Below are 23,079 nucleotides of genomic sequence, written 5' to 3'. Positions count from 1 at the left end.
CTCCATTCTGCTCTAATCAGTTCCTAATGCACTGGTTCAGAATCAAAAAGGGGCATGAAATCAATTGGATCTTGAAGATAAATGTGCACAGTCTCTGCAAAGGCCCAGGCTGGATACCTGAAACCTTTAAATGTAACCAGAAAAGCAAGAAAAGGCTAAGAAGGGAAATGGAGATTTAAAACAGTAATGACTTGGATTCCATTTAAAAGTTTTATTTAATACATAAAAGGATGTCACTGGCAGTTGATGAAAACACAAGCATTAGAAACAGAGTCCTGTGAAATAAGAATATATTCGAACTCAGGCACTGCAAAAAGTTGTCAGCAATCATATTATAGAAGCAAACCAGAGAAAATTAGGGAGCTTGATGCATCAGGAATGAATAAGAAAAACGATCTTGAGCTTGTTTTCAGGCAACAAATTGGAACTTCTCCCTCAAAACGGAAATAAAAAGAACCAGCACAGCAGCACTGTTTACACGTGGTTAGAGTCATCAGCTGCACACTGGTATTTGTGACAGAACTCAATCTCTAATTAATAAAGCTTACATCTTTTTAAAATGTCCTCTATTCTGTTTTGATTAATTGTATTTTCACACTGTGTGAACGCAGCTCAAAAAATCCCCTTTGCATCTAGTCAAAACTATTGTTATGGAAAGCAGGTATAAGTAATTTTAATTTATGAGAAGCAAGAAGGAATTTAAGGGTTTTTTTTTTAATTAACTGTTGGAAACTAGGTGACTGCAAGAGATGGATAAATTACTGCAAATATTTTCACCTAAAGTCTTCTTTTTCTTCAGTCATTTCAAACAATACATCTCATTGTCTCTCAATCACAGAATAAAAATGAAGGAACAGCTTCCAGAATTGCTTTAACACAGCCACTCCAAGCACTGAAATCATACCTTGTCTCATTCAAAGAGATGAAAACCATTACAAACCAGGTACAAATAATTTAAAAACTGTTCCAAAAGGGACTGGCCTCTTCCAGGATGGGAAGGGAAGAGCTCATCCCTTCCTCACTCGAATCTAAATCCAGAGAGCATTCAAACATGTCTCCAGCCCAGTAAACTCTGGGGATGAGGAGGTAATTTTTGTTGTGGAGGGTATTATTTCACCTTCTGTGTTCTGCATTCATATGCAGAACAATTCAATATTCATCAAACATTTCTGACTGAAATGGCAGGTAAGGTCACTCTCTTCTGGGCTTAAACAATGGCTAAGGGACTGTTTTTCTCCTACAAAAGTCTTCAATATTAAGGGCAAAACCATCAGAGGCAATCCAACATTTCAGGAAGATTTGATCCCTTGTATTCTAACCAGGAGTATATCCAATGTTTGGACTTTATTCCAAGCAAACATGGACACAGAGCAAGTTCCAAGATGAAGCTACAGGTAGGTAAAAAAACCACTGTGACTTTCACTCCACTATTGCTGAAGCAATTCCCGTTCTCTGGCACAGGAATAAGGCACATTCCAAAGATGGAGCCAGGTAGGAATGCCCAGCAAAGGGCTCCATCTCCACCACGTGTTCTCTGTTTCACCAGCCATAAACCCAGGGATTTTTAAAAGGAGCTGTGCCAGTAGATTTCTAATTCCAAACTCCTTCCCCTTTTTTGAGTCTCCCCATCATTTTAACTTCCAAATCAAATGACAGAGTCCTTCTGAGACTATGAAAATTAGGATTTTTTTGCCTTGATAGTAAGTAAAACTGTCATATCTCGTTATTTTACCCATCACAAAACCAGTGCTTGAGTGAGAAACATCCTTGTGAGTTAACAGGTAGCAGCTTTCGAATCACAAGATTGTGAATTGTTATTCCCCTGCTTTGAGTCTTATGTTGGGGGCTTGGTTTTGAAGAAGGTAAAAGGTAATTCTTGTGTGTAACTACCTTCAATGGGTAAAATTGTCCCCCCACTCCAAGCCAGAATTCAAATTCCCACAGATTTCTCTGCCCCAGTCAATCATCCCTCACCAGAGGACTGCTTTTGCTAAAGTGTATTTTCACCTGGGGCATCATGGCTTGACCTCAGGAAGGTATCTTATGTATAACCTGAGTTCATAATTTTCCTAAAAAATCCTAATCTAGGCTTTAGTACCTAAAGTATGAGGTACAAAAAATTGTGCACAATGCAACACAATCTTAGACTTCATTAGGGTGGATGTTAAAGACCACTGATTGTTTCTTATTGTATTAATTTCTTTAGTTCAGGATTGTGATTATTAAGGCTATTTTAACAGCACTGTGATGCCAAAAATAAGCCAAAAGAAAAAAAAAGATAGGCAATGCATACTTTAAAGAGGTGCTTTTATATTGTAAATATGGCTGCATGTCTCATGTGTTGCCAGAATATTTTAAAAATAAATAACTGTAAACATGAAAGGATGCAATGCTGAAATAAGCTACGGATCCATAACTTCTCTCCAAGTCACAGCAGAAAGTCAGATGATAAATGCAGTTAACATTCATGTCAGCTGTTTCCTTGCTGCCTTTTGTTAGTTTTTGCACACTAAGCCATATCTCTTTGGTTGGGCACACAGGAAAAATGATTATGTGTGGCTACACAACACTTCAGGTGGTTCAGAAAACAAAACAGCTTCTCACAAATGAAGAACAGATCTGTTCCAGTCACAGTCAGGCCTTAGATCATAATATATTGCCAGAGTTATATTTTAAAGAGAGATTAAGCTCAAATAGTTTGGCTCATAATTCACCTGCAGAAAAGCCCTGAGTTCACATTCAGCTGCTTTTCGGGAGGAAGGATGGAAGCACCCACGTGGTTCCCGTGTATCACCTGGAGCACAGGGAGGAAACTGGGATAAATTGTGCACTGAGGGCAAAGCCACACGATTTTCCAAACGTACCTGCCAGCTGGATGATGCCATGCCTTGCAACATCATAATAGGGGTGATTGATATTCAGCTCAGGATCCTCAGGTGGTGGAGGTGTGAATGCCTCTTCCTGCCCTGCCTGTGTGTCATCTGCTTCATCCTTCTGCAGCTCTGCAGGAGCAACAGGAACACGTGAACAGAGACAAACTCTTGCTTCCAACACATTATTGAAGGGTGGAATTTTAGCTCAGTTTGATAAAATCATGGGCCTTTATTGCTATTTGTTTATTGCAGTTACAAATCAATCTGTGACCCTGCTAATCACGACTGTTGGTGTTGCCTCATCATTTTTTTAACACTCCCTTAATCTCCAGCTTCTTGCCTTTTATTTCAAGGCTGCCCAAGCAGAGAAGTCAAAGTTTCAGTTCACTACCACATGCACTGACAGCTACCCCACATTAACACCTCCTGTGAATCCTCTCCAAGAGCAAACTCATCATTTGCATAAAGGGAGCAAATTGTAAACAAATCTCTGTCTCACCTCCCCCAAAATCCAGTTTCCTTGAACCTGGAATATGAAAAAGCAGCCTAAACTCCAGCTAGAGGCCAAGCAAAGGTCTAAATTTCTTCTCAAAATCCCAGCAAAATGGCCATCCTTCCCCCAATTTCAGTGGATTCTGGACTAAATCCTACAATTAAAATTTACTCTGCACTGAAATGAGCGACACAATGTTAATCAATCTTGTTCCTAGGCTTTTGGTTTTGTCTTGCTTTTTTATTCCTCCCCCAAGCTTTTTACAAATTGTTGCAAGGTTCAAAAAAAGCTGGTGTTACATCCATATCCAAATGCTCAGATTCTGGGATAATGACCATCACTTCTGTCCTTCTCAAATGAGTGTTTGCTAGAACCTGAGGGGAACAACACTAAATGGACACACGAATACACAAGTGTGTATTGGGCACATGTAAAGAGAAAAACTAATGTTCTGATAAGGTGCACCAGCCCCTGTACATCATCCATCTTTTTTTATCTCTCAGGTTTTAATAAGGTAGAATTAACAGGTTTATCTATCAGTTTGGACACTTTGGAGATGCAGCTGGACATGGTGCTGGGCCTTTTTTTGCAGATTGTGCTGTTGCAAAGAAAGGTTGGGCCACGTGACCCTTTTCCCTTTCCAGCCTGGTATTCCATGATTCCGTGACCTCAAACGTGATTATTCCCACCTTAAAAAGTACTTCTAGAACATTTTGCCTCCTCATCATCTGCATGTTTCACGTGCCTTGACCACCACGGAAGGCCCAGCGGGGCAGAGAAAATGAATTAAATATTGATTTCAGCCAGATTTATGTGCCAGTAGCTTAAAAGTGTTAGAGAAAAACTTGCACTGAGTATTTTGGAGTGCTTTCCATTCACAGTTTCTCAGTGTCTTTCTATCCTGCAAACAGCCACATGAATGCTTTATTGTCTCATTTTCACTTTTAACGTGATTTGTACCAAAAAAAGGCATTTCACAAGGATGAAAAATGCCACTCGTGGCCGTGCTTCTCAAAAACACAGAGGAGTCAGGAACATGTGCACTGCTTTTACATTTCTTTATGTCTGAATTCATAAAAGCCTTCTCAAAAAACAAATCAGCAGTTGTACAGGAAAAAAACTCACTTGCCTTTAGAAATACAACATTAGAGTCCTCTTCAGAAACATTAAAAAAGTTTAAATTCTTATTGTCTCCAAAATGTGTATTTTTCTACCTTTAAAAGTGTATCATACATAAAAAGCTACACTAACCTTACCTGGAAAAGTATTCTTTCACTTTAAACAATGTTTTTGTCCCAAGAGCTGGGAAGAATAATAATATGAACATAATGCAGCAGATAAATATTTTTTTTTTAAATTTAAAACTCAGAACAAGGAAAACACTATTTTGCTTTTTGATTTTTTTTTCTCCATGTCTGAGCACTGTAACCCCCTAAAAGAAGAAAAAGTTTCAAAGGGGACAGAGAAAAAAGGAACAGTAAATGCCAGTCTGTGGGGATGTGGAGAGGGAGCTGTGAACCATTTACCACAACCCACTGAAAACTTAACAGGTGCTCTTAAAATGAAGTGTATATTCAGGTTAAACACAACAGAAACAGCCAATCTGGCTCTGGGATGGGCCAAAGAACTAGAGAAGCAAAATAAATGCACAAACCCATTTGTATTGCACTTATTCCCAGGGACTAGAGAAGTCCCAGCACCAACCACAGCTGCTGAACAGTTGGAGGGCCCTGACCCAGCGAGATGGTTCTTTGTATATTTTGTTTGGGTTTTTTTCTGTTTGTTTGGTTGGGTTTTGTTTTGATTTTTTTATTTGGTTCGGTTTTTTTCTTAATGTGACAACAAGGGCACTGCAGCTCTAGAGATTTTTCCTAATAAACACAAATAAAATTCATTATTTTACAAACTGAGGGAGGCCTCAGCTCTATTTATTCTCCTGCAAGTGATAGAGGAGTTTATGGTCCTGCTCCACAAACAGTAGCAGAGGATCATCTGTTATTGCTCTTTAACCCAGCCTGGGAGAAAACGTGAGGGGCCTGATCCAGAGCTTGCCTTGAGGAGGGCAATTGCCATGTGGCCAGGGGTATATTTTGCCATTTTTATATTTTATATTTATATTTTTATATATTTATATATATTCATATATTTATATAAAAATATATTTACATATAAATATACATTTATATATTTATATAATTTATATATTTTATTTTTATATATTTATATATAAATATATATTTCTATAATTTTATATATTTATATATTATATATTTTTTATATATTTATATTTTTCATTTTTATATTTTTCTCTATCCTGACCTCAACGTTTCCCTGGCATCAGGCCCAGATGGGCCTTTCACCTCACAGCCTCCATGAGGCTGCCTAAAAAAACCCCTTGGAATTAAATGAAATTAAAGATAATTCCACCACCCTCTGTTTTCCACTAAATTCATTTTGCTTATAATAAAACCAGCTTATTTATTTCTCATAGGGGGAGATCTGGAAGACCCTGTAACTCAGCTTGGATTGCTCCAACAAGGGTTAAAAAATGTTGGAGAAGCCTCTTGCTTGCTGAAGATGCTCCATTAACTCACCTGTAACTCTGCACAGATGCCATTTGAGGTATAATAAAAAATATTTACCTATTTCAGCCAACTTCTCATAGTCAATCTCAGACATGTTTCCCCTCAGGAACAAGTCTGGGCAGACCTTGCAGGATGAAATGGTCCTTGGGTCAGCCCTGCAAAAAGAAACAAAAGGAGCTGCCGTGATAATGTGGCAAATTTTATCCACTAAACAAACATAAAGTGAAAACAAATAAACAGCCCAGAAATCCCACTGTTGCAGGGGAAAAGCCTCCTCAGCACTTGGTATTATAAAAGTATTTTAAAACAGCAATCCAAATAAGGAAAAGCTATGAATTAATAATAAGACTTTCAACAAATCGACCTGTTTTTCTTTCTGGGGGTTGTTACTCAAAATACTTATATATTACACGTTTTTAATGACAAGCATCAGAATTTCGGACTAATTCACTTCTGGAAACAACTTGAAACTTCTTTTTTTTTCTCAGTGTAGATGATCTCTACACTCCATACACTCTCACCAAGTCACTTATTCTGCAGCAATTCTAAGTTTCATTACAGGAAACATTCTATACCTCACATTTCACATGAAAGAGCTTCATGAAAATTTCAAGTGAGTATTAACATATAAAAAACCCGAAAAAGCAGCAGTTCCTGCATAATCACTGCTTTTTGTGAAACGCTCTGTGGAGTGCTCTGCAAACAGAATATTAAGGAACACACCCGAAGTGAGCATCAGGAGAGAAAAACATGATTTAGAAGGTTTGTTTCCCCAAGCAGCTGCTCCAAAAACCCAAACGAGTGCTTCCTTTAAATTAAAACCCCAGACTCGAGTGTGGAAGTGAGAAAGAAATTGAGCTTTTATAACTCTCCTTTGAATTCAGTTTAACCCCCTTGGTTGAAACCAGTTTGGTATCATCTAAACATGTTAAAAAAAAAAATAGGCAAATTCATGGCTTGGTCCTTGAAAAAAGGCAAACACAAGCACGTTATTCTGCTCTGCCAAGAGGCTGGAGTTTGTATTCCTCCTTCAAATCACTGAAACTGGTATTTTGGACCAAAAAAAAGACCAGAGAGTTTGCCTGCTTGCTGCAGGTTCCACCACTTAGAAGATTTTCAAACATTTAGCAATTATTTGGTGACAATCTTATTTGTTCCTCGTTGAAAACAATCACCTGCATTTACAAGAAACTCAAATTAAAAGTCCATACACAGGGAAAAGTCCCATTAAGCTCAAAATTACTCAATTTCTCACTGAGCACCAATATTCTTAAAAGAAAAAAAGAAAGCAATGCTGGGCCAGATGTATTTCAGCTCATGCTAATTTTACCACATGGTATTCAGAACCATAATTCCATTGTCATTTTAAAGTTATTGTTTGTATTATTACTGTTAAAATAATAATTAAAAATTAATTTTATTTAAAAATACTTAGTGGAACTTAACCACGAGAAGCTCTTTGTGACTTATTTTTCTGTTGTGTTTTCCAATATAGTTTCCATTGACCACCTCCTGCCAAACAACAAAGAAAGCCAATGTTCGATATATCTGAGCTTCACCAACTTCATCCCAGCCAAGTATTTTCCAAAGCTCTTGTAAGGAAATGGGGCTCTTCCTTCTGAAGTGTCTATTTACACCAGGCCTTTCCAGCCAATGAATTTTACCCATAAATCATAAATCGAGTCACAAGCCATAAAAATTAGGCTGTGTCTTTGACACTATAAAATGCTTTTCACGTGATGTGAGTAGCGAAAGCCTAAAAGAATTGATGGAACGGGGGAAAAAAAAAAGCCATTTCCTTGAAGCCCTTTTTGAAGGAAAAAAGAAATACAATCCTTCCGTTACATAGCATTGAGCAAAAACCAGTTTATTCTTCCTACTAATTTGCTACTGGTAGAGTTAGAAGTGGCTCCATCTAGGGAGGGCGGATTTAAATCTCTCCCAAAAACTGCTGGAGAGCATCTGGCTTTTAAGCAGCAAAGTTACTGTCCAAGTGAGAGCACTGAAACACTTGCAAACATTTTCCACACGCAAAAAGTTATCGGGAAGATAAGAAATAACTCAGATGGAATCGAGGAACGAGGGGAGCGGGGAAGAAACCATCTGCCTGCTTTTTTTCCAGCTCGCTGTTCCCTCGGGGCAGCAATTAGAAAAGTTTCCAGTTCCGAGGCAAATTTAAAGTGCAGGATCCTCGTTGACCGCGGCGTTCCCTGTTCCTGGGAGATAACATAATCTCCTTAATAGCCTCCCACGCCACCTATCACTGTTCCCGGTGCCTCCCCCACCTCGCCCCTCCAAAAAGGCAGCACCGAAAAAAGAAGCCCTGAAAAGAGCTGAACTGCAGGGCCTTTTATTAATCATACAGATCTGAAAGTATTTTAAAACATACCGTGTCCCATATTCCTCCAAATGCAAGGTTATTACTCGCTGACATCCCTAAAAGAGTATTACTCCGGTGAATAGTGTGTTATTTTTAGTACAAATGAAGGCAGTCGCACGCAGAACTGCCTGATAATGAACTCGAGAGGCCAAAAAAAAAAGGCGAGGGATTCCTCCAACATTTGTCAGGGCTCAGGCGTCTCTGATGCCTATTCTTTTTGTTCGCTCAGCTGTCAGATACGTTCTTCTTCAAATGTAAATAGTGTGGTTTCTCTTCGGTTTTTTTTCCCCCTGATGTTCTTTGCCTTCCACTGATATCCTTTGTTGCTCCTAAACGGCGTGACACGGCTCGGGGTGGAACATCAGCCTGCAATTTCCATTTTGATAGGATGAGAATTCCCTCTATCTGCTCAGGGGTATCAGATACAGAACCAGGTAAAGGGGTGCCAGGAGATTATTTTATTATTTGCAACACTGCAGGAAATTTGCTGTGGAATTGATAAACACAGCAATGCATGAGCTGAGTCCATAATGTGCTCCTGAAACATGTATTCAAACCATCCTCCTTTTCTTCCCACAGTGCCCTAAAGAGGATTTTTCCTCAGTGTGTCTCCTACACAATGTCTACCAAGTCCATATTCTTTATAAGCAGCTGATTTAAGGCATTTGACATAGTTTATTTTCATATTCTTTCCTGACCTGCCACTCTTTGTTGGCAATACATTGGTGAAAATCAGCCAGACCATGAATAACAAATAGACACCAAGACTCTGGTTCTTAAGGTCTCTGCTGAAATAATTCAACAAACTGAAAAAAAAACCCAGATAATTTGAAAGATGATGTCACACAGGTTGGTAAATTAATATTTACAATTAGAGAATTTATATTTTGAAAAGTTCAGGGCAAGTTTGCAAAAGGTTCTACAGCTATGCATGGATATTTCAATCAAATTTAAAAGCATCCTATTATTCTTAATTGGAACAATATAAATTGATTTCCTTATCACTTACCACAGAAAAATGCCATACTAATATTTAAAGTAAAATATTAGAAATATTCCTGCAACAGTTCAGCGTGCATGAATTTTAATATGGTTTAAGTTGACACCTCTGTTCTTTCAGAATCAACAAAACCAGCAAAAAGTTCATAATGGTTAAAACTGCCAGTTCTCCATACAAAATAACACTGTGATGTAGCATCACTGCTCTGTCCCAGAAATAATGTAAAAACTTAGCTGGTTTTAAGGCTAAGATGAAAAATATTATGTTAGAACACAAGTGGAAAAATAAAAATTAAATACATATGGCCTTAAAAAGGATCCAAAGACTTTATCCTTTTTATATCACATTAGTTTGGGGGATTTTGAGCTTCTTTTCATATAATGATCAGAACCTCCAGAGGTTGCAGACCCTCCAGGAACAAAGGGAATGAAAAGCCCCTTATTGCAGGAAAAGTTTTCTTTAGTCACTGCATTTCTTAGTGCTGCTCTGATATTTGTTGGACCAGAATTCTGCCCAAAACTTGCAGGCAGATATTGTTGTACGACTTCCCAAAGTATTAAGAATTCATCCCACTATATTTTTCTGCTTAAACTGTTCATGATGAAACCTGTCTGAACGAGTAAATGTATTTGTTGTACCTGTAATTATACTGACAAGTAGAATTGTAATTCCAAGCAATGGTTTTTATTTGTGATACAGTGGCTGGTGAAGCTCGATGGCTCAAGAACCTGGTGCTCAAACAATTTTCATCACAGAGTTACCAGTGTGAATCCAGTGAGAACACAAAGCAAACTTTATTTTCACCACAAGGATGTATAGCAGTAAAGGTAGGAGAGTCTAGGAGCTTAGCAGAAAGAGTAAGCATTCTTATTTAAGATGATAAATGGAATTTTGATGCATTCTCTTGACCCACATTGGTTTGAACTTTGTTTAGAACAAAAATTTGGTAGTGTAGAAGGGAGGGAGGGAGGAGGTGGCTAAATATTATATTGTACCTGTTCTGATGACAACTCAGACTTTAGTTTCTGATGCCACCAACCAGGTAATTTTTAACCAGCATTGTGTTCACTTAAAACAAATATCCACTGCATATAAAGCAGATGAAGCAACTTTTGCTACACTGTGAATCCTCAGCAGGGAGGATGATAAAAGTGCAGCACACTCCTGGAACCAGAAGTTTAGTTTTTGTTGGACAGAACTGTTTTTCCTCTCACAGAGAGCTTTGAGGGAGAACAATTGGACTCAATGTTTTACTCACACACACGTTTGTATATAAAAAAATTCAGCCCATAAACACCTAAAATATGAGAGATGCTGGAGTGAGGAAGAGCTCCAAAAGCACAGTGATGCTGCTGAGAGCAGCACACTCACACCCCTCTGTGGCAGGGGCTGGGCTGCAGTTTGGGGTGTCCTTCACAGGAACAACCCCAGGGGATGCACAAACCTAATTCTGGCTACTCACCTAACAAAACATTTTCCTGCAGTTATGCACTATGTCCAATCTCAAAGTATATTGCAATATTCTTTGTGGCCACCGTTGCAGCACAGGAGCAGGTAAGTAAACCTTAAACCTCTATGTTCTCTTGGGCTGCCCATCACCAGTTTTCCTCTGCTGGAAAACCAGCATTGTCATTTCACTGACCACCAAATATGTAGGCATGGTCTCTTCCCCCTACCCTGCCACACCTTCTCTGCTGGAATGACTAAAAACCAAAAAAAAAATCTATTTATGGGAAGACTTAAGCATGTCAGAGTGAAATAAAAAGTGTTTCCCCACTGCACATAAATATCTGCATGTGTCAGCCATTCCCAGTTCTGAAAGCATCAAAGTAGAGGGGCTATTTCTACCCATTGCTAGCAAAGAGGTTTTGGAAACACCCTTTTGTTGTCTGAAACAGTGCAGCTATTTTCTTATCACATCCTCTCGTTCCTCTGGCACGTGGGCAAAAAAAAAAAAAAGTGCTTAATGCATAACCAATTGACAAAAAGCCATTTATGCTTGTGTGTCATTAGGACAAAATTATCTGAACATGGATAAGTGGCTGCAATACAAGACACCACACTATTTTTTTTTGGTTCAGCACAAGTGTTTATTGACTAAACAAATAATGTAATCATAGTAAACATTAATGATCAGTCATCTATGGAACTTGCTCTCTAAATTAATATATTGTAATACACACTAATGTGGCAGAATTATGTTGGCCTGAACTTGTGTTTAACCAGTGCTTCCATCTCCAGGGATTACACACTTTCAATTGCAGACAAGTATATTTTTAAGACTGTGTTTTTTAATTAAATTCCTCTGACAAGTTACTGGACAAAGGGTTTGTGTACTGTGATAAAAAGGGTTCCTTTAATTGCATAATTATGCACTGGGGATTCCTCTGGCTGGAATAAATTAGGGCTCTTAAAATAAATTAATATTCTTCTTATATTTATGCAACAAGACTAAAGTCAGTGTAAGAGGAGCCTGTGTCATGGTTCAATGACATGTTAACTGTTACTTTTAAGTTCCCTGTCCCAGATCAGAAAAACTGAGGTCACACGAAAGAAAGAAGTGACACAGCATAAGCAAAGTCTACCAATTCAAATTTATCCAAACAATTTTGGCAGGTTCACTCTTTTATCAGCAAGACAAATGTGGCATCAAGTATGTCCTGTCCTCCTGAAGCTGACATAAATGGGGATTTATGCTTGCTTTGCTGCCTCAGTGTCCTTTGACTAAATTGACAGAAATGGGATTGTGCATCACTGCATGATCCGGATCAAATTTTTATTGCTTGCATGTACAATAATATAATAATATATAATAAAAATTATTGTGGAACCACCACGTCATTGTAAAGGCTTCTACCCTGACAACTTTACCACCTTATCCAGAGGTGTTTGTCTCTATTTACACACATTACAGAGCAGTTCTCAGGTAAAAGACTGTGGCAAAAAAAGATTAAGCAACAGCAGCAGCAGAGTAGCTGAAATGATGACTTATTATTAACTGGATTCTGCTATCAGACCTTTTCCTTACTTCAACAAAGTCAACTTCAAAAGAACTCTTGCCAGTTCCCTGCTGTCATGTAAAATTACTTGTTGTTGTTGTTGTACCTTTCTGCCTTTAACTGCACCCCCAAACAGGACAGAAAATAATAAATCCTATTTCCCAGGCATGGGAATACACTAATGATGCACATTGGCCCATCAGAGGCACTAAGCAACACTGGTATCCAGCTATTTTCCAGCTTTCAAAGACATATATGCTAATTGTTACACAAATCTAAAGATACAGGTGTACAGACACACTTCCTCAAACCTGTGCTAACACCTAATAAGGCCACATGGCTTATTCATCATTCTTCTCTGTCGGAGCATCAAAAAATGGAAAACACAGACATTTGATATTATTGACATTTTGATTATAGCAACTTCTTTAGTGTTGCTATAATCTATATTGTTATTACTATTACAACAGAAGCAACACAAAGGTCTGAATTCAAGCAAGTCATCTTAAGGGTTTTTATTAAATCAAAGAATGTAGCTGGGTTTAAAAAAAACAAACAAAACCAAAACCTAGGTTTTTCAGGCACTCGAGCCCTTCAGGTGACCTGAAAGAAAAGCTTGTGTACCCAGCAACTTATCATATTATGCACCTTCCAACAATATTCCCTTTGATAAATATTTAATAAGCAATATATAAACATAAGAGTGCAGAGTTTGAGGAAAAAAAAGCAAAGAGATAAGGACACCACAAGTCATCTGTGGAAAACTGCAAGGCCCTGTAGCAAAGAGGAACATACAAATTAGCCATTAATGCAATGATCAGTAATAAATAAGGTCACCAGGTGAGGCTCTTCTCTTCTAGCTGCCGTAATTCCAAATTTAGCCTTTTCAATAACCCCCTAGTTTTCCTTGAACAACATTTACACCCTTTCCAAGGATGTGGACACGCAGAAATTCTATGTCACAGGGTTGCTTTTACCAATGTAGTTGGCAAGAAAAATATCACTTCTTCAGAGTGATTGGTGTATGTGGTGTCTTTGTCTCTGCTCTTGGCCATAATCAATAAATGCCACAGGAAATAGCCAGAATGAGTACTACTAAGCCAGCTTTATATTTATTTTTTTTAGAAGCTGCTTAGATGCCAAACTGTGGAAAGAATTCAAGGCCAGGATGAAAAAGTCTTGCTGCCTCTCAGAGAGTCGATTAAATTATACTGCACCCACCCCCACACACAAAAACCCCCCAAAACAACAAAAACCAAACCAAAGCAAACAAAAACCCCTCCAATCTTGCACACTGCATCCCAGGTTAATTTTCAGGAACAGTGACACACTTCAGCATAAACTTTGAGAATTCTGTCAGTGCAACAAAGCACTTGACAGCATATTCTGCCTCTTTCCAAACATGGATTTTAGCCTTTTCTTCACTTTCACTTACATATTAAGAACAACCCCCTGAAAGCCACCTGCCATGCCTCAGTTTAAAAGGGATATACAGCCCTATTAGAACATTTGATTTTAAAATGGCCAGTAATTTATCCCAAGGGCAGATAAACATCATTTGGCTCCAGAGCCGCTTCCTCTCTGCTGGGAAAGAAAGAAAGAAAGAGAGAGATAGGACACAAAAAAGCCCCTGAAAGGTGAATTTATAATAATGTCATTTATAATAACTGGACCCTACCAGGTTTACAGCTGGAACACGAAGCTATTTTAACCATTCGAAGGCATCTAATGGTTAAAATGACATTTCCATCCCAAACCTGTAGCTACTGTGGGCACAATTAAGAGCAAAGGTAACTACAAGAAATTAAGGATAAGGTTTTCCCAAGTTTACAATTTCTTTCTATTAGTTGGTACTTTTAATGGTTCCTAGTTTGTACCATTCTAGAGTTGGATATCTTCACAGATTTCCCAGTGAACAACCGGTTTCTTTGCTTAAGATTTTAGCAGAAGGGAGAGAAGCCTTTTTTAAGTGACAAAAAAGATAAGGGATGAGAAAAGTCACCGAGTTGTCAGATAAAACAAAAAATGCAATATGTGGAGTTAATTACAACTACTTACTTAAAAATCACTAGATTGCAGGTTTTCTTTCTAAGTGCATCAAATAATTACACATTTATACATTGAATGTCACCAGGTCACAGTAAACAATCGAGGAGGCCACGAAACCCAGAATTAATATTAAGACTTATAAAAGAGAGATCTACAACATCACTGGCATTTGTACAACACCAACATCCAGCACTCCAAGCTCTGCTTGCAAAGGCAGATGTCAAATCAAGCGCAGAAATTTAATTTCTTTCCTTTTCATTTTTTTCCTGCAGGTCTTAATAACATATCTTTTATCCTGACTTGTACCACTTCTGACTGCAAAGATAAGGTTACAGCTGTGAGTTTGTCAAGTCTGCTTAATCTTTCTGTCAGGCAAAGCTGGATGTCTAATAAATCCAGATGCAGAGACAAACAAACAGAGCCCACAATTTACTCTGCTACCTGAACACTGTCACAAAAGAATTTTCCTACCATTAGGCAAGATCAAAAAAACCAAATAAACAAGACAGAGCAGCGGACATACCAGAGCAGGGAAGAGGATACTAAACCTTGAGGCCTCAAGGTTATTTCTGGCCTCAGAGATTCAAATGAAAACTTGCCTCCAGGGTCAATGGCATTCATGCAGACACAGAGGAAGATTCCCTGCCCAAAGAATTCCCCTTAACTCACACTGAACTTGTAACTCCTGCTGACCTCGGCTGAGCTGGGAGAGGATCTCACTCCTGTGTTGTCAGGCATTTTCCTGCCAAGCACAGGATCGTTGTTTTTGCTAAAAACCCTCAAGAATTATCCACCTTCTGTTGCAAGTCACCCTTCCAGCACCCAGCTTCAGCATCCCATCCAGCATCCCATCCCATCCCACCACAGACACAATCCCAGCCAATCTGCAAAAAGTGGGTTGAAGCTGCCAGTTCTCAGCTCCTGAAACACAGGGTGCAAACCCCAGAAACCTAAACCAATGGAACATCTTTCAGAAAAGAGACCTTCTAATTCCCATTTCATCCAGTAAGTGCTGCATCCATGCAAAAGAGCACAGTTATTATGAAAGATCAGGATCAGAATCACGGGCCATTCACTTCAGAGCTGGACTGGACGACCCCTGTGGGCTCCTTGTGACTCAGAATATTCTGTGATATCAAACTGAGGTTCAAAGCTAAAGCCACTGTGGTTGCTGTGCTCCTGCATGTTGAAAATGGAGATAACCAAGCTTCCAGGAGCACCAGGATTCTCTGAAGCTGCAGAAATCAGCCCTTATTGCACAGGCTTTGTTCAAAGGCAGCTTTGTAGGGAACGTGCCAAACTCTTGAATTTCAGCCTCAAACTCAAGCTTCCAGCAAGTGGCTTTTTAAGCCTGGGACAGCTTCCAAAAGTGGAACCTTGCCTGACACTACAGACTTGCATCAGTAAAATTCACCACATGAGAGAGCAAGATTTAGATTAAAAAACCCATAAAACTCTTGACTTCTCTCATTGTTTCAATTAATTTATATATTTAGTATGTGTAAACACATAAAAGATTATGCATATAGCAAACAAATAAATTTGTTGCTCACAGGGTAGATTAAAATACTGAACAAAAGTAGTAAAGATGGATTTGTAAACTCTGCAAGCAGAAACACCTTAGTTTTTCAATTCCTTGTATGGCAGGCAATGCATTCTTCCATAATAATTCAATGTTTTAAAAATAAGAACAGACCCACTAAGTTTAGGTTCTGAATTTTCTCTGGTTCTTCTCAGCTGTGTGATAAAAGACACCAAGAAGTATTTCAGGATGGAGCACCCAACACACTGGATTCTCAGGGTGCACATCACCATGCATTTATAGACCTTATATTCTGTGGTCTAACAAACAACATGTAATACATTTTCTTCCATGATCACACAGAGATGGGTCTACACTCCTAGCAGGCATCTCAGTGGCAAAATTTTAGTAGACACACATGTATGTGAGAGTGCAGCATCAGGAAAAACCAGGATATTGTAGATCATATACCAGGAGAGTACTGAGAAGATGTGGATATTTACTGAGATTCTTCCTTGGAGACTCAGGGGGGAAAAAAACCCCCTATTTCCTTGTGAACCACCTTGCCTGTGCACCCATTTCACACCTGGCCCAAGCTTTTCATGGCCCAGTGTGAGCCTGGGATGGCCAGCAAAATCCCCACCCAGGGACTGCAAATGCCTCTGTAAGGAGTTTAAGGTTTAGTTTAATCTTTTGTTTGTTTGTTTTAAAGTGTCTACCTGCAGAAACTTGGTACATGCTGCAACTTTTTATCTTCACTGTCACTTTGTCAGGAAATGTAACTGCGTGTCACAGGACAACTTAATTCCTGGTTGGATGTTCTTCCCGAAGCTCTGATGTCCAGCTTTATCACCAGGGTCCTGCAGCATCATTCCCAAAGCCAGTGGGAATTCCCAAAGCCTGCTGGCTGTGTGAGCCACGTGGAAGAGAAAGCCCCCAGCTCCTCTTCAGGCTTAATTTCAAAGTTAGAAAAAAACCAGTGAAACACAAGCACTACACAGCACACAGAGTCAGCTGCAGCCTCTGCTAAGAATTTACAGCTAAAAGAAGTATTCCCAGAATGTATTAATGTAAAAAAAAGGACAAAAGATCTCTCCAGAACTAACAAATCACAGCAAAAGCCCTTAAGGCAGATATTGCTGAAGGGCAAGGAAGTTACACTGCAGGGGATTTTCTCTGCTGTGGGCAGGGTTGGTGTCACAGCCTGGTTATCACCCGAGCTTCCAAGTCTGAGATCCTATTTTTGGTTCTTCACAACTTTTTTTGTGGGCTGAAATTTTCCAGCCTCAAAAGATAAGAGTTCGGGAAAGGTTACTGAGAAGGCTAAGTGAAAGAAATGGGATCTGAGCAAGATAAGAGATTGGAGATGAGATATGAGAGAAGCTGAATGAGTCCCAACAGGGGATAATAAGCAGAAAATCTGTGTCCACTAATGCAGCTTGAAATGAAACTCGAGATTGTTCTGTCTCACCAATTTTTTTTCTGTCAGCACATCAGCTGCTACGTCCTCTTCCCCTGCATGGCCTCAGAAGTTAGCAACCTACAATTCCTATCTGTTATTCCAGCATGTCAAGGCACAGAGGCCCACACAGCTCATCCTGATATTCAGCCTTGATGACGACCTACACCGGGGTCACTGTGACATCCCACAACAGAATTACAATGTGTTTGAAAAATTGGAAGTTTATTTATGCATCCAAAGGCACTGAGTTTGTTACAGGAGTATCAATGCCCTTCCTAAGCCTAGCATGCAAATCTTCAGGAATTCCAGAAGTGAGTTTGCCTCTGCAATGGGAGTTTTAGGTGCTTGTGTGTGCAAAGACACGTTTTTAATCACAGGCTCAGGACAGTATTTTTTCTTGCCATGCAATTCCTGCTTTTGCACAGGAGAGCGTGATCTGAAGGAGAACAGCTCACCTCTCATGAGATGATTGTCCTTCCCTCCAGTCAAGTGGATGTGCCACAGCACCAAGGTTTGCACTCAAGGAACAGGAGGAGGGATGGTCTCAAACCTCATATGGATGATCTGGAATCCATTTTCACTTCAGCCAATTAAATACTTTGCAAGTCATTAAAGAAAACATCTCCCTTAGAGGATCTGAACACTACCTGTAAATTTGCCACGGGGCAAACATGAGCAACATGAAGAGAGCAGCTCCCCTCAGGAGAGCTGATCCTGCCTTGCTCCCCTTCACTGGCAGACCTGCCATGACCCCTGGATGGTGAAGACAGAAATATTATCCTTACATTTGGACTAGTTTGAAAGCATGAAAAAAATAGCTTAAGGAAATACCTATATATATTTGCTTTTCCCAAAACCCATTTATCTATACACAGAGAGAAGTGCTTTGCTCTTTAAACACCCTGAAGTACAGAGACCAGACTGACATAAGGGATGGGCTTGGGAATAAAAGAGAACTGAGTAGAGCCACCAGCCTACAGGAAAACCCAAATAACAGCTGGAATTCCGTGCTGAGTGCCTGGCATTGGACAGGTTGTTCTTGGCTCTCAAGGCACCTGCAGCGCTCACAGGACTCAAAATTCCTTACACAGGCAGGTTTTGGTCCATCACATCCTGTATTTGCATGATTAGGAGATTGTTATTTCTCACATGTTTGTCAGCTCATGCTACTTATTTCCCCATCTGTTTGAATGTGTCACAAAAAATATTGTCACCACAGATCAAAGATTACGTCTCCCAAAAACAGAGTGAGCCAGAAGAGGAGAAAAACTCTCAAGGAATATGGATTGCACCAATATCAAACCAAGTGAATTCAGTAGTAAAGAATGAAAGATTCAGTAAGTATGAACAAAGCAAGACTTCCAGCAGAAGCAGAGAAGAAATAATCATTTCTTCTTTAGTTTTTCTTTCCTCCAATGTTCTTGTTTCTTAAACCAATTATTACAAGTCAATTATTAGATTTCATTCTCCTTTTTAAATGCCTTATATTTTACAACAAAAGAGCTTGTTTTAGTCAGGGTCAGGGAAAATTTGATGGTTCAACCAAGCTGCTCTGTAGTATACTGGTAATACCAACTGCCAGGCTCTCATCTGATGCAAAGAAAGCTTTTTGGATAATTGTCTCCTTGAAAAGGCACCAGCTGAGTTGTCAGGCTTGAACAGTGTATACATACAGCTGAACTTGGGCCTTATTACAGTAATATCCAGCAGTGTTGCTAAAATAAAGGCCTTCTGGCATTTTTTTTCAGCTACTCTGCACCTTCAGTCCTTTTCATTCTCAAACATTGCTGATTCAAGCTTTCCCACCATCAGTGCTTTTACCCACATATTCTAAAGGTTTCATTTCCTGTTTTTTTGGGGGGAGTTTCGTGGGAGTGGCCGTTAAAACCAGTAAGATTTTACATTTTCTAAGTGTCTATATTTATTTCTGTATTTATTTTGTCATTAAAATTTTTATACTGTCCACATAGCCTGTTTTTTCGTGAAAAATTTTACAGCCATTTTTTTTTTTTTTAAATTTATATAAATCCTAACCTGACCTCTTCATTCCTGGATATATTATCTGCAAGGTGACAATCCTTAACCTACAGTTATAATGCTAAGTCTCAATAAAACAACGACAACAACAAACAAAAAAACAAACAAACATCTACCACAAACACTTGCAATTTTAATTAAAAATCAATTTGAAATAAAACGAGAGTTATAGTTTTAATAACACAGTGCCTCCTAAACAGTTTCTGTTGTATCTGAATTTCCAAATTAAATCAGTGCAGTCAGCACAGCACAAACACAGCCCTACTATGCACAAACCCTTTACACCAAGGACTGGATTGACTCTGAGCAATTTGTCTGAAAAAAAACCCTGTTCAATTTAAAACCAATAAAACCCAATATCCACATAAGCATGTGGAATACTCACTCAGCCCAGTCACACAATGACTTCATGGCTCTATGAATATTCTTTAAAAGAAAAAAAAAAAGCTTTAGAGTTCATAGGGGAGTAAAAAAAACACTGTTAACACACTTCCCCTGGCAGTGCTACTATTAAACATTTATTCAGTCCAGCAGAACTTTAAAAATACAGTTTACATCTCCCCATGTTTATTTACTTTTTGAATTCCTGCTCTAACAATGAATAAAGTCACGCAGGGAACTCAGTTTCGTTGCACTTTATTGAAGTTCCACCTGGCATTCGTGCATAGTTTTGTCTGAAGGCACTGAAATAAGTTATTTGTGTAAAAGCAAGTTTAAAAAACGACTTTTTTGGTTGCAGAAACATCACTGACTGGCTCAGCTCTGTACAGAGCACTCTCGGCAAACAGCAAGATTTGAGGCTAAGATGAAGTGCCCTCTCAGGCAGCGTATGAAGGTCTGTAGCACCTCAGTAGCAAAAATCACACTTGGGTGCCAAAACACCTCCCCAGAGCAGGTCACACCTCCTTGGGAGAGGCTTCGGTGCCCGAAATAAGGCTCCTCCCTTCGGTGGCCCTGACTCCCGTTCCGTGAGGAGCTTTGCTCCTGTGTCCAGCCTAGGCTGGGCTTACAGAAGCCCGGATGAGAAGAAGCTGAGCTCTAACAGGCCAACAGCTCCTCGGGCTTAAAAAGAAAAATAAGAACGCCAAATGCCCAGCAAAGCCATCAATCCAACACACACGGGAACTCCCGGCTGTGCCCTCAGCCACCCCTGCGGGAAGGGAAAAGGCATCTAACCGGGAATGGGCTGCTTCCCTGCCGTGCAAGTGCGGGAAGAGAGGCTTAACCTCCTTTTGTCTGCCCCTGAAGGGCGTCAGCTTGTTGGTGGCCTTCTACCAGCGTGTCTTGGGAAGGGGGGCTGGATGGGAGGAATTGCAGGAATGCTAATGGCAGCAAACAAGAGGAACCGGTTCCAGTGGGTACTCACAGCCTCCCTCAGCCTCCCCCCAGGAGCTAAATCGGCCTTGAGTAAACCTTGTGTCACCTTCTGCCTGGAAAACTTGCGACAAAGCAACAGGGTTATCGCTCAGACCCCTGGACAGGTTCCATATATAACATAAATTCAGCCCCTTATGCACACACGCAGCGGTGTGGATTTTAACTACATGCCAAATATATGATGCAACACATGTAGGAAGAGTGCTGAACCAACTACATATCTATCTAAATAAACTAACTAAATATCTATTATAATGAGGGTGAAGAGGAATTAATTTTCAAGGGACTGGTAACGAAGAGGAGGAAATAAAACCCTGAGAGCACAGCACACGAATACATCGCTAGAGATATTCCTCAAGAGCTGTTTTATGGCTTATGGAATTGAATCGCAACATTCACAGTTTGTATCATTTCCTGACAACTCGTATCGTATCCAGACAATGGTAATTGTCACCCCTCTTTCTGTTTCTCCTGAGGTTTCACATTGTTACGAGCTCCACTTCTGCAAGAGAAGTCACATGCAGAAGTTTCCCATGAAGTTCTCCCACGAAGCCAGTGGGGATATCCAGGAGACTGCAACTCCACTCACCCACCGTCAAACTCGGAAACTATTTCACGTGTTCTCAGCGCAGAGAATCCTATTCGGCTGAGTCATATCCTCGTGCAGATAACCCCGACTCCCTTCCCCGACAGAGGCTGTGAGCAGCGGTGTAAAAAGTAATGGCCCGGCATAAAACCTGTTGCAGTATAAACCTGTCTCGTTACGACCTTTGAACCATATTATTGCGGGAAACGAATCATAATATTGCGGGAAACGGTAACAATGAAGGCGTCCTGCAGAAAGGACCCACCGAAACCCTGTGAGCTCGGTGCAGCAGATGCCCGAAGGGGCAAAATGCGGGGGGACCCCAGACCAGCCGACTGGTTAGTTCCCCTTTAGACAGGGCACCTTTCATCCAAAAAAACCAATTAGGGTTAGAGCAAAAGGGCAGCCCAATAGGTTGCTCTCAGGAGAAGCACGCAGCGCTCAGTCTGACGGATCCCTGTATCCCTGTGCGGATCCCTGTATCCCTGTGCGGATCCCTATATCCCTGTGCGGATCCCTGTATCCCTGTGCGGATCCCTGTATCCCTGTGCGGATCCCCGGATCCACACTCGCGCTCCCCGGAGGAGCCCGCAGGGTCCCGCCGCGCCCGCGCCCCTCCCGCACCTCTCCCGGCGGCTTTTACCTTTTCCCTTCTCCCTTTTCCCTTTTGCCCCTGGCCAGAGGAGCGGCCGGCGGAGCCGCAGCGGGCGGGGTGCCGGAGCCAAGCCCGGCCTTTCGGTTTCGCGGGGCGGAGGCGGCGGGACCGGCCGGGGCTGCGGGGCTGGGGCGGCGCTGGCCGGGCACGGGCCCCGCCCGCCCGCGGGGGGACAGACCCGGGCACCGACCCCTCCTGGCTGCCCCGCTGCTGCCTGGGGGGCGCGGGGGGAAAGCTGTCATTTGGATAAATTAGTCGTCGAGTTTGGCGGCATCTCTACCTTCCGGACGGACCCGGTGGCTCAACACCCTCCATCAGCCCTGGAAGTGAGCGGGCAGTGTCTGCCCACTGTGTTTTCCCAGCCGGTGTGAAAAAAAGACTGACGTTTATCCTTTCCGTGTGAGTTTTTTTTTTTTTTTACAGGTGTGTGACACCAGTAGCCCCCTGGGTCTGCTCGTGTCCCCAGGCAGTTCGGAGAGGTCCGAAGTGGCATCACCCGTTCAGCCTGGAGGAGAGGAGGCTGCGGGGAGACCTCACTGTGGTCTTCAGCATCCTCCCGAGGGGCAGAGGAGGGGCAGGCACTGAGCTCTGCTCTGGGGGGACCAGGGATAGCACCCAGGGAATGGCTGGAGCTGTGTCAGGGCAGGCTCAGGTTGGATCTCAGGCAAAGGTTCTTCCCCCGGAGGCTGGTTGGGCACTGCCCAGGCTCCTCAGGGCAGTGGGCACAGCCCCAAGGCTGCCAGAGCTCCAGGAGGGTTTGGATGATCCACTCAGGCACATGGGGTGACTCTTGGCAATGGCCCTGTGCAGGACTCTATGATTCTCATGGATTCCTTCTAACTCAGCATATTCTGGGATTCTGTAATTGTCCTAAAGGACTCCAGGTTCATCTTCTGTACCACAGTTTTATCAGCATCATGACATTTCCTTTATACTCCCTCAGACTAATACACTCAGAAATTGTCATTGCCAGTAAAAGAATGGGAAGTAAGCTGAAATAAATCAATGAAAGGAAAAAAAACCCCTCAAAACACAATTAGAGGCACGAGGCCACTGCCTCA

The 23,079-nt window shown here is 40.9% G+C and overlaps 1 protein-coding gene across 1 annotated transcript in view; it reads right to left on the bottom strand.

Annotated features, from left to right (window-relative positions):
- The window catches only part of ARHGAP8 (Rho GTPase activating protein 8), a 57,256-nt gene extending 35,159 nt beyond the window's left edge, over positions 1-22,097 (bottom strand). The window contains exons 1-3 of the mRNA XM_027702501.1: positions 22,021-22,097; positions 6,009-6,106; positions 2,865-3,002 (exon numbers count right to left, since the gene is read on the bottom strand). Of these exons, the coding sequence (XP_027558302.1) occupies positions 2,865-3,002; positions 6,009-6,045 (175 nt within the window). The 5' untranslated portion in view covers positions 6,046-6,106; positions 22,021-22,097. The remainder of the gene's footprint in view (positions 1-2,864; positions 3,003-6,008; positions 6,107-22,020) is intronic.
- Between the last annotated feature and the right edge of the window lie 982 nt (positions 22,098-23,079).

This window comes from Neopelma chrysocephalum, unplaced genomic scaffold, assembly GCF_003984885.1.
Source record: "Neopelma chrysocephalum unplaced genomic scaffold, ASM398488v2 Primary Assembly neopelma1_188, whole genome shotgun sequence".
NCBI classification, from domain to species: domain Eukaryota; kingdom Metazoa; phylum Chordata; class Aves; order Passeriformes; family Pipridae; genus Neopelma; species Neopelma chrysocephalum.
This window is presented reverse-complemented; position numbering and strand designations above follow the sequence as displayed.